General features: G+C 33.7%; 1 protein-coding gene across 4 annotated transcripts; it reads left to right on the forward strand.

Moving 5' to 3' along the window:
* Nucleotides 1-347: 347 nt before the first annotated feature.
* Nucleotides 348-11,519, forward strand: LOC128559475 (uncharacterized). Of its 4 annotated transcripts, none has more exons than XM_053551222.1 (2): nt 348-706; nt 9,935-11,519. In XM_053551222.1, exon 2 carries the CDS (start codon nt 9,951-9,953, stop codon nt 11,277-11,279), a length of 1,329 nt encoding a protein of 442 aa, XP_053407197.1. In that variant the 5' UTR covers nt 348-706; nt 9,935-9,950; the 3' UTR covers nt 11,280-11,519. The 4 variants fall into 4 exon arrangements, with proteins under 4 accessions (XP_053407197.1, XP_053407196.1, XP_053407198.1 ...); XM_053551221.1 differs by lacking the exon at nt 348-706 and adding an exon at nt 3,896-4,045; XM_053551223.1 differs by lacking the exon at nt 348-706 and adding an exon at nt 4,034-4,173.
* Nucleotides 11,520-12,002: the final 483 nt, after the last annotated feature.

Consider the following 12,002-nt stretch of genomic DNA (forward strand, 5'->3'; position numbering starts at 1 on the left):
CTTCAAAGACCTTTAGTTCCATTGTCTAGCGAACCTCGATGTGTGATTTAAAAACATGTGCTAATAAAGGACATTTACTAACATTCCAAAGCGGTTTGCCGGCAATTGTGGTCGATTTTTTTCCCTGTCATTCGATCGAAGCCAAGAAACACATGGTTATTTTTCAGCATGAACTTAAGGCCACCAATCGATTGATAGCTTCCAAACAATAAAAGATCAAATAGCACTTAAAACTATACCGACATTTGATGATCATCGATAAATCTGTAGGAATTCAACAAGTGACAGATACAAGTGCGACGATAATACGGCTACTGGAAAAAATGCAATTCATTTTACAAAATATAGACATTCAAGTGTGACATCGATTCTGTTGATAAGATAATCTCATTATTGTGATGTTACAACAGGAAAATCGCAAGTTTGGTAACAAATATTCAAAGGCGTTTCATGTGTGACATTTAACGTATTAAAAAGAAAAGGGTAATTTATATGTTGCATGTGAATATTGGAAAGGAACTTGTTCGGACATAAACCATTGTTTGTATGATTGTTCGGATTAAAAATCAAAATATAGAAGCTTTCGCAATATGTCTGATCCGATTACGCGAAAAGACTGACGTTTATATAATACAATTAGTAGACTTCAGTTCTTGACATACACAAAACAACTGTGGGAAAATACACATAAAAATGGAGTATGAAGGTATGTTGTTATAATATTAGTATTTTTCTTGCATAAATATTGTATAACAATATATTATTATTATTAAAAAAATACGCACATTTATGATCAATGCTTAATTAAATAATTTAATTCAAACTCTTGAGCTAAGAAGTAACGCACAGGATGACGGGGAAGAAAATTGAATTAGAACATGAACAACCTAACATATTTGGCAGATGGTGAAAATAATGAGACATTTCAGTTGCTTAAATTTCTTGTTTCTGATCAATATCTCGTATTGTTGGCTTAAGGTTGTTCACATACGGCATTCTCCGATTGTCATTACGGACTGGAAAAGTTATGCATGAATATGTTGTTATGTTTTAATTGACATCCATAGTGTTATATGATCAATGGTGACACTTCTAAAACAATTTGGATGTAATAAGATTTTAAGTTAAAGAGCTAATTTTATAATATTATCTCATATTAAACGTGGGACGCGGGGGGGGGGGGGGGGGGTGAGTGGGGTGCTGTTTCCTATAATAGGTGTCTATGTGTTCTTTGTTCAAATCCTTAATATGAGCGGGTTTCCCTTGAGTTCATACAGATTTCGAAAACTACATTGTAAAAATGTCTTTGTTCTCTGTTGTCTAAAGTTACCTATATAATGCTAAAATTACTCCTCTTATTTATAACATTTCTGTACATGGTTTCGTGAAATTTCGGCTTAAAAAAAGACAAATACGTTTTATCGGGAAATTGTCATTAACGTCCACAATCGGATGAACCAATTAATCAACTATAACCGGACAATCGATTATCGTGGGTCAAAAAAGTACTAGGCAAAATAAGTGTTTTACATGTAATAATGAATGAAATACCTAAGTATGAAATAATTGACTGAAGTACCATTCAAATGAAAACGCATTTTTTTGTAAATAAAACACTTAAAAACTTAATACGAACATTATCGTGATGACTACTGTAAAGATTTATTTCAAGTGTGATAATTTATCAATGATACAACTCCAAAATCATGAAAACATTAAAACTTGAATTCAGTGTTATATATACTGGTATAAGCAAGCAGTGAATAAAACCATACTTAACTGGTTATATTTTAAATTCTTTTTGTTTTTTACTTATTCTGCGTCATTTTTATTAGCACGCGATCTAGCATGCTAAACTGTCAAAACTGAAGATTATTTTGAACTTAGGTGAAACCTGAGAAGCAGGAAGAACAAACTGTTATGTCATACTGCTCACAAGAACCGAAAAAAAAAACAACAATGCACAGGAGATCATGTAATGATCATGTATACTTGTGCGATGGTAATGTAAAACTTAGTGAAAAAGGAATCTGGACAAAAAGCATGTTCAAGATTCCATTGCCGTTAAAAGGTTTTTCCAGGTTCTAAATATATTTTTATGAAGACCGGGCTATTAAAGGGAGGTAATCATAAAGATTTTCGTATTTTTCTTTTTAAATGCTTGACGGTGCTATTGATATTGACCAACACTCTACATAGCGGCGATTTTCCTTTCGTGATGAACGAAAGTACTGATAAGCATCCATTTTCCTGCTTTCGACGCTTTTTTTTAATTTTATTACAACCTGTCAACTTATAAGGACATTATAACTGAATCGAGCGGTGGGTTCGCCACCCTTAATCTACCTGTAATTTAATCATCCTTCAGGATGATCTGTAACCCATGTTGATTTGGAATTATCATAGATTTATTTAATGCAAATGATATACTCTAAAACATTGCCAAACAAGAAAAATGCATGCATGTCATATACGATTTTAATTATTTTACGGAGGAAAGAAAATTTCTTTCAGTCCATTTCAATAATTTCGTCCCTTAATGACATTTGAATGAAAGCGCATAAGCAATGTGTATAAAATGACATTGAATCAAACATCCTTGAAAACATTTTATCTAGATTTGATCTTCAAGAAAGGTATTCACTGTTCGGTAGGAGATAATGTGTGTCCCTTCTAAAGTAAATTACCCTCGATAGTTCTTAGAATGAAAATCTACATTTAAAGCTACTCGATCGCAGATAGGGTGGAATTAAATTGTGATATTTTCCCCCTTGTTGCTTTTTCAGTATCATTGGACTTTTTATTATACAAAATAAGAATTATTGCTATACAGGATAGCTAAACTATGAGCTTAGTAAAAATCTGGATCAGAAAATGAAAGATAGAAACTGGATACTTTGCTTTCATAATTTATAATACTTGAACAACTTGAAAGCTAATACATGTAAAATACAAAATATAGTTTTGCAAAATGCACGCTGATAATAAATTAAGTCTTATTTAAAGTGGAATTTTGTTCATTGTTAATTTTTCATTTAAGTTTATTCTGTTCAGCCAGCCACAATAATACAGTTCACAATAAGCGTACATTTGATATGTTATATAATAAAATGAAAAAGCCAGAGATAACAAGGACCATAAAACACATTTATAAACTATCACTTAACCTTTAGCCTGCTGGTGGCAAGTGATTCTGTCTTTGCGACCAGTGCATTCTGATCATGGTCTGCACTGTTCGCTATTCAGTCAGTAAATTTTCAGTAAACATCCCTTTGAATAATAAATGGTACTGCCCAAACTGAATGATAGACCAGTCCATTTTAGAAACTTACTAGTAGCAGGGTAAAGGTTAAGTGATTTCGCAGCAAGAAACGGCATACATATACAACCAGAGCATCTTGCAAAGAGAAGAAATAAAAGATATAAAAACAGTTATAAAACAGAAAATTAATATTATCACATATATACATACATGTGCGTCATTTCCGACATTGCATACAAATCACTAAAGCTTTATTTTTTCGCCGTCAAATAAACAAAAAAAAATCAGTTGATCTTTGTTTTTCACCTCCTATATACATGTACATTACATAATAACGGAACTCTATTTACATTGTTGAAATACTCTTATTTTTTCTGTAGTATAGTATCGAAGCCAATTGATGTGAACTTTATAATTGAATGAATGAAAAGCCAGAGTCTCGCATATTATTCTATTTAAGTCGTTCAATAAATTGTGCACGTCTGATATTTATGCGTATACATTTACGGAATAATTTCCAAAGGCAAAAGTCTATAGCAGAGCGTTTGTACATAGTACTTCCAATATTTTCAAACATATATATGAGACAGTCGCTGAAAGAAGTAATATAAAAAAGTTAAGGTTGTGACTATATGTTTTATAATAACGATTGAAATGTCCTTTCGTCCAAAATAGATCTCAGGGAGAAAAAAAGGATTTATACATAACACATTTAATACACGATAATCTTAATCGTTATTTAATGAAAAACAACCGATTAACTATTGACTTTGGGATTTTTTGGTAAGACTATTTTGACATTTCGTGATGTTTAAAAGGACGCGTAGCATAAAAAACTTAAACAAATTCTATGTTGCATTGCTATGTATGGAATAATTATTATCAAGGGTTTCATAACATTGATGAAATAGGTAAGAGTTTCAAATATTCTGAATATTTATAAGTTTGTCTTTTCCTTTTTTTTCTTTTTCTTTATTTGTTTGTTTGTTTGTTTGTTTGTTTAGGGTATTTTCTGTTGTTTTCGTTTTCATTATAAGCGTAAAGAATAATCTTCAAAAATGAGATAGTCATAGTTTCTATTCCGTCTTAACAGATCATAAGTATTGAGATGCTACCGTTAGACTAAGGCTTATTCAGATCTCTGTGAGAGTGAATACCCATTTTTATCGTTTTCTCTGGACTAAAGACGCTATGGGTGTAGGCGATAGAGCTGAACCCTCTCCCACCAGTAACTTCAATCAACTTCCTTTATTATAGTCCATTTCCTTAGAGACAGGTGCTTATTTCAGTGTATACATTACAAATCTGGGGGTATTTTTATTTGTTCAAACTGAATACAACTAAACATTTTAAAACGCAGTCTGTTTCAGACATTGTTGTATTTGGGGGAGGGGGGGGGGGGGGGGGGAGAGAGGGGTGGACAGGACAGTCCTGGCACCAACATGCTTTGTGCAGTAGAAAAGATTGCGAATGTTTGTACCCTGGGACTTCTTGGGACTGTGGGGCTCAAGATTGGAAGCAAATACATGGCTGATATTCCATTACTTTTTGACTTTAACAACTTTTAACTCAAATATGTTTGTAATTTAGATTAAAATACTTGCTAAAAATGATATGTGAAGAAGTGCGTTATCCAACTGATTAATTTCATTTTTGTTAAAAAATATTTTAGACGCTAATAAAACGATATAAGGAAATCATTATCCCGATACTTTTGAAGACAAATAGTACCCACGCTGAGAATCAATAGGTATTCTTGATTATTAATTCCTCAAGTAAATTTCCTGCTTGATTTATTTCTTGTTAAAATATTTGTTTTAACCGAAAATCGATCAACGAGGAGCGCGTTTGTTACAATGTGGGTGTATCGTAATAAGCTAGAGTTAATTTTTTGCCGTAACTTACCTATCTATTGAATTATTACGACAATACAGAATTTTAAACTTAAGTGTTGGTGTTGAATTTCACATCAAATATACAGATTAATAAATCAAATAGCTCCTTAGAGATAATAAAACGTGCCAGGTACTTAGCTCTTTATGTATATAGACAGTTTAGAATACTGTGTTTAAGGTCGGTCGCTGGTTTTCGTTGGGGCATTTATACTGTACTGTACAGAAAAATTACACATTCAAATGAACCTGTCTCAGGAACCTGTATTAAGCAACCTATTGCCTTAAGCAGTCAGTTAAATAATTTCTCAAACTGATATTTTGTTTCTAATTTCAACTTGTCTTAAGAAGCCACCTGCTGTATCGCTCCCTTGTCTGGCTGATTCATACAGGCTTGACTGTATATTGTACTGCGTGAAATATATTACCATGGCTGATTAACTATAAATAGCTTTGAATATTAATCAAATCAAAGAGGAATACAATACATATGAGCCGCGCCATGAGAAAACCAACATAGTGCGTTTGCGACCAGCATGGATCCTGACCAGCCTGCGCATCCGCATCCGCGCAGGCTGGTCAGGATCCATGCTGGTCGCAAACGCACTATGTTGGTTTTCTCATGGCGTGGCTCATATATATTATTTAGGTCTCTGATTAAATACACATACATACAAATGTAAAAAGGTCAGTAACAATGTTAAAGGGGTTTGATCAAAACATTATCAAAGTTGCAGAGAAAGGCGAATTTATTATACATGTAGAAGTAATATCAATGACGTAATACATCAGTTGGCACTCCTCAGTGATGATGCATGCACTTAAAGTCATTTGGATAAAAAGGTAGTTTGCTCGGCAGGTTGAACTCAAAAGATCGTAACCATTTTGCTGAAGACAATTTGTCCAAAGTCATCCTTTCTCCACTTCTGATTCTTGTGGGGAAGTTGTAAGTTAGAACAGGACTGTTCGGTACTAGTGCAGACTCCAAGCGCATGGACAAACTGCATGACTACCGCAGTGCTGATGAAAGATTTGAACCCATGAGGTCATAGACCACCAATTCAAACAAGTACAGGGAACTTACTGGGAATAAGATACGCGTATACCTGGGTATAAGATGATGTTTGTCCGTTCTGATTGACCAGTCATGAAAACAAACCCAAGAAGTGATTGGTTTTTTTTAAAAAATGATTTTTTTACTGCATTTACAGTATTTTATTAACATTTTGACAAAACAAAATGCTATATATTTTATGTGTATTGAAAAAAAGTTTTATCCAACGAATTTCTCCCGCCATGCCACGATGTAAACAGGGGGTCATCTCATTCACACGAAAACTACTTAAATAAAGTATCACTATTCATATATTTTTAGTCCGATATTTTGGTGGAACTAAGATAGTTCTTGAGAGAAATGTGAACAATGTTTCGATTTATGGAAGGCCGTACACGTCATAATGTTATAATGGAAGTCTATGGGAAAACAATTGGTGTTCTCTAGCCATGACGTACAAGCAAACAAACAAACAAACTATTGACTACGGTTAGAACACGCATGCATGAAGAAAAAAATATGATACGCGGTCATGGACAAATTGAATAAAAAAGCTATCGGTTTATTAAGTCAAGTAGAATTGCGCGACCCTACATATCTCCACGTGTCTTTTAATCTAACTACAATTTATACCTTAATTTTCAAATGACCTAACACAACCTTAGTCTTAAATATCTGGCCTCTATTATTCAACCGGCCCGAAAAAATTAAACTGTAGCCGAAATTGGTAATTTTATTTAATCAATAAGGCAATAGATTTATTTGCATTTCTTAAGTCTTCAAAACAAACATTGTAAATGGGTCTCTTCTTATCTCAATAGGCTATCTGTCTTCGGTTACGCATTTGATATCAAATTGCCGATATGTACTTCCAAATATGAAATATTTTGATAATAATACTTCAACTTTATACCAAATTGATTTACAAGTATCGGCTAGTTTTTTTTTACAACAGCCCCCTTTAGTTCAAGTACCATTCTTTCGAACAAAAATCGCGTTGTTGAAATTTTTTGTCAGAGGGATTTAATATATTATGTTGTTTGTAAGCGAGTGGATTAATTCATGGATTGATATGTATATCGCCCGATTGATTAAGGATTATCTAAGGATACGATCAGATTTATACGGAGATATGAAAGTTGAAACGCGTGTGATATACTGTTTTGTTACAGTGTATAGGAATACGAATTTAAAATACAAGTATAATATAATATAAAAAAAAGATTATACGACTCTGCCACGACTGTTTTTAAGTTGCCACGTTAAACGTACATTTGTTTCTTGACTATCTGATTTCTTAAGTTAACATTTTCGTGAATGAAAATGGTGCATTTTGGATCGTAAAACGGGGAAACTTCGGATTCAAAATAATTACCAAGGAATCACAGACATCTATGAGGCATTCTGCTTTCTGTTGAGATAGATTTTTTTTCTTTTAATTGTCAGTCATTCTTACAGGATATTTTTTTCCAAAATCGGCCAAAACAGCATTATTCTGCAAAACGGCAATCTTTTCCTGAGTAAATGTCTTTTTTCGACGTTCAAAAATTCTAAGCAATCGGCGTTGCTTTTAACGTGGCGTATCTCAAATATAATAAGATATCGTGTTAAAAATTGACTGAAAATTTTCAAAAATAAGAAGAAAAATATTATTTCTTGGATCAATACGCAGTGTTAAAAAATTTGTCTATGAACAAATGCGAATAAACATATAGACTGCTGAATAGAGGATAATTTACACGTCAAGAAAAAAAAGTAACCATGACCGCACTTTCTTCGAATCAGCATCTTGCTGCACTACAATATCCGTGGCATACTAAAAGGTAATAAGTGTTATCAATTGGGTCGACAACTCTACAATAGTTATCAAGATTGAATTTAAGAGATAAGTTTTTAAAGGGAAAGGCAACGTTGTTCTTATGTTAATTTTGTCAGCTGGGATGTCTTAAATCATTTAAAGAAGTGAAAGAATTTTCAAAATCGGAGTAAAAATGAGAAAGTTATGAGCATTTAAATATTTGGTCAAATTGTTTTGGTTGCCATTTTGTTTTCATAGCAACAAAAAACAAAATGGCAGATTTATTAAATTTCTAAATACACATTTGAACTGCATTTACTTATTACTGTAAAATAATTTCTCTACTTTTCCCCGCTTTAATGAAAGAAATTATCATGTTTTACACCTTATACTCAAGAAACATATGAAAATTAGTCTTTTAAAAGGTTATTTGCTAATTAAGGTATTCAGCAGCAATGTGTAAATGACGTCATAAACACACTAAAATGGCTGCCTCCGTTATCAACCATTTTCTTAAATTTTAAACTGCCATATCTTTTTAAATAGTTGTCCGATTTTAAAAACTCTTTAGCGTTATGAAAGGCTTGATGATGGCTTTCATATAAAATTAACTTATTTTCAGACTTCCCTTACCCTTTAAGGTAGTGGAACCGTGATGACAATCGGCAATTTCCGTTCGTGTACGGTATTCTTCGTATGCGAGTTCGGCATTCTTTGGTTCATATGAAAATTTTCTATGGCCGAAAGATTCCGAAATCATATACGGAGGATACGTTATCGCGCGGAAATTGCCGATTGTCATTACGGGAAGAATTTTGTCAAAAAAAAAAAAAAAGATCGATGCAAAGAACAACACAAAGTGGTTAAACGAAGATCATGCACTACAGTATGTATTTATCAATAAGTCTCGGCTTCATCTATCTCTGTTTCATGCGGGGAAGTTGTAATTTACGTATATGAAGCATATGCCAGTGCTATAGTAGAGAATCAAGAGAAACATCGTCTTAGTTTGCCGCCACCGTTTGTCTGTTAAGCAGGCCTGTAATTAAAATTCGGCATTTAAACTAAAAGGTTTTAAAATGATTAAAAGTTTTACAAATTTTCTCTTCATACAAAAAAAAAAAAAAACCCACTCCTTTAGCGCTGTTTTAAAAGGATTGAACGTTTGCGGGTTTTCTCTTTAAAACAAAACAAAAAATCATCTTGACGTCTGTCTTTAAGATGCTTTATAATGCCTGTATTTTGTCAGAAACTGATTGCTTTAAATATGTGGTGACGATATTCTCTTCAGTGAATGTCCTTAAATTATTACCTTATTTTTTATTCAAGTAAATATAAATACGTTTATTTTGACACTGTTTATTTATCTCAATCCCAACTCAATATTAATTAAGTTCAGTCCAACATACATTAAGTTATTTCTACCGCTCAATTTATACATGTGATCCCAAACTATACACTGTCAGTTTAATTAATAAGTACACAAATTCTTCTTCTTCTGTTGATTCATGCTACATTATGATGCCATATGAAGCTCAAGCAATTTGAATACAAAGAGTTTTTGTTAAAGGCGTATATATACTTTTGTATTTTGAGATAATATATAGGGCCTATATAGAGACATGTTGAAACAAAATCTCTCGCATTTACATTTATTAAAGGTGGTCGATATTCTTTTATCACAACAGACAGATCTACCTTTATTTAAATAAAGGAACATTTTTTGTATAAAATTATAAAATGCAATGTTATCAAAGGAGTACCTACATTAGTATCGCGTTGTTTTAGTTGTAATGTTATATCGTCACCGCTTACAAATGATGGAAGCTCGGGAATCTGCGGGTCGGTCGGGTACCTGCGTCCAAATTATCTACTTTTTGAGCACTACTTTATCAAATACATACACTAACTATGAATTATATTTTCAGGGGAAAGCCAGCCAAGATGTTGCAGGTTTCGACTGCCTGCTCAAGTCCCCATACTTCAAGAGTAACGTCCCCTGTTGAGAAGGAAAATTTACGTCGGCAAATTGTCGGTCTAGCAGTGAAGAGTAACACATTAGTTAAGAAAACTAGTGATAGTAATTCATCTGCAACTACAAGAAGAACTAATATTTCATCATCAATACAGGATAAGATAGACAACGCATCAATAAATAACGCTCATAATTTTAACAACATTCAAGTGGATGGTTTGAAAACGGTAAAAAGTCCTCGCGCTCATTCAACTAAACGCACCCGTCTTCACGTTAAGTGTTCGAACGATTTCTTGCACAGCAACAAAATGCCACATACAGAACCGCACGACGCTCTGAGGAACACGCTGATCAGGTCTAAAACGGCAACGAATGTCGACAACAAAACCAAACCGAAAATAGTGCGTTTCCGGATGGATGAATACACTATTGGAAAGCAAAAAGCGCCGATTGTAACCATCACTGACAATAAAGACGCGACTGCTATACACAACAGTGATGTTGAGTTAGGACATACAAATGGTTATGAAGTTAGGGGAAGTGCAATTTCTGTAAGAAAGGACGGACTAAAGGGTCTCCTTGCATACAAGGACATTTGCGTAGAAAACGAAAAACGCCAGAACTCGTTGCAAGCATCGCTCAAAATTTTTCGGCGCAGAATAAAACTGAACCAAGAGAAGTTTATTCAACCGAATGAATCTACCACGGAAGATTACATTATTCATACTCGGTCGCCAATGTTTGACGTGAGCGCACCGTCTCCGGCGCCAGACGACAGACAAACAACCCGCCCTCTGTCGAGCGACGAGCACGTGAGGATTCTGCGCTCAGCACTTCATAATAAACACAATGGGGGAACCAGTGTAGTTAAACAGACAGACAACAACGAAACCGGTGAATCTTATAAAAATATCAAATGCTCATACAGACTTCCAGAAAATCCAAACTGGGGTAAAGAAGTGTCCTTTAAGGATATCAAAGATGACGTCATACCTAACGTCAAAACATACGTTCTTGCCGAGGAAACGCACCCGCATGCCAAATTTAAAAAGAACAACATACAAAATTCAGTGACCTTGAATACACATAACCTAAATGTGCACAACTCAATAACTCAAGTAAACGGACAAAAAGTAAAAGTAGGTGAAAGTGAAATTTCGTTTGATCCCAGATTTCTAGACTGGTTGGAAGACTCTTTTACTAATTTAAAACTTTATAAAAGTTCAACGTTTATGTCCGAGGACACGATGGACTGCAGTACACCTTCAGTTAAAAGACGAATTGCTGCAAAAACTTGATGTTCGTATTGGACGGTCACCAATGCTGCATTTAGAGATATTTCGCAAGCTGTCGAAAACGTTTAACATCATTTATTTTAACGTCTGCAGAACATTATGTTGTTTCTAAAATTGTCAGTTTATCATTAATTTCCGAGATTAAGACGAAAGACATACCTCAGTATCTCTCTAGACATGATCACCAGTAAAATTCGGCAGCTATGATGCTATTTTGTAAATAAATGAGGTAAAAATGTTTAATTAGTTATATTCTTGTTTTCGTATTCTTCCAAGATGCGCTTTGAGAGAAAGACAATGTTTTTCTAGTGTTCATTGTGTCTAAAAGGTCTCCATAAACCATTTAAGGCATTTAAAGATTTTCAAGATCGTCATCGTAAAGATGTGAAATTAAACACATTTCAACATTTCATTTAAGTGGCAGCCATTCTGCTGCCATCGAAACGTAAAACAAATCTGTGCATTTAACCTACTTCTAGATATAAATTTTAAAAGTGAGAAATAACAATAAATGTCATAAGGACACAAAAACGGCCGCCTCCACGGTCAGCTAGTTTTTTTTAAAAAATATCTTTAGAGTCGCCGTGAAATGCAACACTGTCGACTTATTCACCTTTAATTGATTAATATGTAGTAAATGGAAGCTGGATTTATTTTTAGGTCCTGGACTGTCAATAGATGTTTTACCATATATAGCATCATTATTGACCAAAGAAATATGCCGAA

This window comes from Mercenaria mercenaria, chromosome 9 (genome assembly GCF_021730395.1).
Source record: "Mercenaria mercenaria strain notata chromosome 9, MADL_Memer_1, whole genome shotgun sequence".
Classification (NCBI taxonomy): Eukaryota; Metazoa; Mollusca; class Bivalvia; order Venerida; family Veneridae; genus Mercenaria; species Mercenaria mercenaria.

Coding starts and splice junctions, on each gene's coding strand:
- LOC128559475 (XM_053551220.1), top strand. CDS start 7,970: ATGACCGCACTTTCTTCGAATCAGCATCTTGCTGCACTACAATATCCG. Junction 8,032..9,934: donor TATCCGTGGCATACTAAAAG/GTAATAAGTGTT, acceptor TTATATTTTCAG/GGGAAAGCCAGCCAAGATGT.